The sequence below is a fragment of the Pyxicephalus adspersus genome, chromosome 9 (genome assembly GCF_032062135.1).
Source record: "Pyxicephalus adspersus chromosome 9, UCB_Pads_2.0, whole genome shotgun sequence".
Taxonomy (NCBI): domain Eukaryota; kingdom Metazoa; phylum Chordata; class Amphibia; order Anura; family Pyxicephalidae; genus Pyxicephalus; species Pyxicephalus adspersus.
Window position 1 is genome coordinate 371231 of NC_092866.1, and position 2832 is coordinate 374062.

The window sequence follows — 2832 nt, forward strand, 5'->3', positions numbered from 1 at the left end:
AAACAAAAACAAAAAAACTTTAATTAAAAAAAACAACAAAACATTCATGTGGATCAGACGGAGACATTCAGATTTCTATAACTTATGGAGCCTCCAGGGAAACCAGAAGACACGGGACCCCATTCTATGCCCAGTGACCCCATTCTATGCCCAGTGACCCCAGCATAGACCAGGGGGCGCTCAGTGGGGTTACATGTGCAGCGGCTGAGCTCAGCGGTTTCCTGGTTTCTCTCTCCGGCTGCCTCCGCAGGTTTTCAGTGCAAAATGCAGATTTGTTGAACATTCTTTGTCCTCACAGTGCTCAGGATGCAGATTCGGGGCAGAGAGTGCAATTCATGTACCTTCCACCAAGTGCAATTCACAGAGCTGCCACAAGGTGGTGTCCACGCCCCTGCAGGATTTGCAGAGGCCAGCAGGGTGCGCAGCCTCCATATGGGGCACAAGCAGGTCAGAGGATGCAATATTTCTTCATATCCTCCCCCAAAGGGGGGGTGGGGGTGCTCCGCTCCCACAATTTTCTGTGTTAGCACCACAAAAACAGTTTGTTAAAGGAAAACAAGGAAAATTAGTGTGGGGGAGGGGTCATACCCATTGCTGGAGGGAACGCTTACAGTATCGCAGGGCCCGGGGTGGGCCTTTCCTGTGCATCTGCACAATCACATAGATAAGTCCCAGAATGCACAGCAGCAGTAGTAGCGGCACTATTACCATGGCAACGCTGACCGCGCGAGTGTACTCGTCAATGTGAACGACCACATCCACGTCTCGGCTAGCGTCCTCCCCTTCCTCGGGGTCTCGGCCCTTCTCGTCCTCATCTGGATCAACCTCCGGGTTAAATGGAGGTCGGTCCAAGTCCGGCCACTGAGGGGAGGTCTCTGGGTCCTTGTGCACCTCCTCCTGACACCCCATGAAGTCTCTCAGTATGGATTTGGGGTACCCCGGCTCCGTCTTCAGACGCTGATTATCAAACTTCCAGTATTTGGCTCCTTTATAGAAATAGGTATAGGCTGAAAGAGAGGAATGCAGCCAATCAGACGTCATCGTTCAGCACTAAGAGTAGTTCCGCCTTAACTACCCCTGGAGGAACTCCGCCATAGTATATGGCTGCCAGCTGAACTCTCCGGAAAGCTATGGGTTAAAATGACATCAAGCTAATGGCGGAAATATCGCCAAATGGAGGGCCGGACATTGCACAAGGAAACCTGCACCCTACAGACCACGCCCACCTGTGACCCCTCCACATACATCCCCCAGCACCCCCTCTGTACAGACCATGCCCACCTGTGCCCCTCAATATACACCCCTTAGCACCCCCTCTCTACAGACCATGCCCACCTGTGCCCCTCAATATACACCCCTCAGCACCCCCTCCATACAGACCATACCCAGCTGTGCCCCCCAATATACACCCCTTAGCACCCCCTCCGTACAGACCATGCCCACCTGTGCCCCCCAATATACACCCCTCAGCACCCCCTCCATACAGACCATACCCAGCTGTGCCCCCCAATATACACCCCTTAGCACCCCCTCCATACAGACCATACCCAGCTGTGCCCCCCAATATACACCCCTCAGCACCCCCTCTGTACAGACCACGCCCACCGTGCCCCCCAATTTACACCCCTCAGCACTCTGCACCCCCTCTACACACCTAACCTGCACTCCTCCAAAATCATCACACCGCACTCAGCAATTTATAAATACCAAACTAGGCACCCACAGACCCCACCCTCTGTACCCTATACTACCCCCCACTACCCTTACCCCACCCCCTCCATACCCCCCACTACCCTTACCCCACCCCCTCCATATCATGCTACCTTTCTATATACCCCCACCCCATTCTGTGCCCCCCAGTCCTCCAGGGGTGATTCAGTATTACCCATTGCTGAGTGGCCCCAAAACAAACATTATGGGGTCCCGTCCATACTCACATGTATTGGAGCTCAGGAAGGCGCCTTTCGGAGTGTCTGGGATACCGGCCCAAACTTTAATGGATTTGGGGTAACCTGGATCAACCGAGCGGCTGTCCTCATTGAAGCGCCAGTAGCTGGACAGAGAGTATGCAGGGTTAGAGAGAGCCAAGCACAACGGGGACCGCAGGGGGCAGAATGCGGGGGGCAGAATGCAGGGGGCAGAGGGGGGAGAGCAGGAGGCAGAGGTCACACGTACCTCAGAGGAGGGTGGAGCTTGCACAGGAAATGGAGGGCAGAAAGGAGAGTGCAGGGCAGCATGGCGGCATAGTGGGCAGATCTCGCAGCATTGATATCCTGTCGTGTCTGGGGATCGGTCTTTGTACATGGCTGCTGATAATGTTGGTGCTACACACATCCATACAGTGAAGCGGTGGCGGCAGTGGGGGATCTTCCTGTCCTCGGCCTTCTCTATTCTTATCTTATTATACTTTTCCTGTTTTCCCAAACATCCCGCCGCCTCCCCGCAACTCTGCGCAGCGCCTGCGAGCCCCAACCACGTCAGCTCTTTGTATTCGGCCAATCACCGCTCAGTAATCGTCACCGGATGGAGGAACCCCCCTGGTGCTCAGTGTTCTGCCGTCATGCGTGCGGTCATGGCTGGGGGAGGGGTAACGGACACAGTCCGGTAACGGACACTTACCTGTCACCGCGGAAGAAGTAGGTGTGTCCGGTTGGCTCCCACCAAATGGCTGTGTCAATGCGGTCATAGGGAATGCCATAGCCGAAGCTGGTCAATGGCTGGGGGTATCCGCTCTCCAGATGGGCCTCCCGGAACAACCAATACTTGTCACCTGCAAATCAATAATTGTGTCACTGCGGGAGGGGCGCGGGGTGGGGGAGGGGGGGTTTGTTT

At 55.0% G+C, this 2832-nt stretch overlaps 1 protein-coding gene across 1 annotated transcript in view; it reads right to left on the reverse strand.

The window, feature by feature from the left end:
* Nucleotides 1-2832, reverse strand: part of MMP15 (matrix metallopeptidase 15) — a 9332-nt gene continuing 6500 nt past the window's right edge. The window contains exons 8-10 of the mRNA XM_072422389.1: nucleotides 2620-2770; nucleotides 1938-2053; nucleotides 1-1007 (exon numbers count right to left, since the gene is read on the reverse strand). Coding sequence (XP_072278490.1) covers nucleotides 583-1007; nucleotides 1938-2053; nucleotides 2620-2770 — 692 coding nt within the window. The 3' untranslated portion in view covers nucleotides 1-582. The remainder of the gene's footprint in view (nucleotides 1008-1937; nucleotides 2054-2619; nucleotides 2771-2832) is intronic.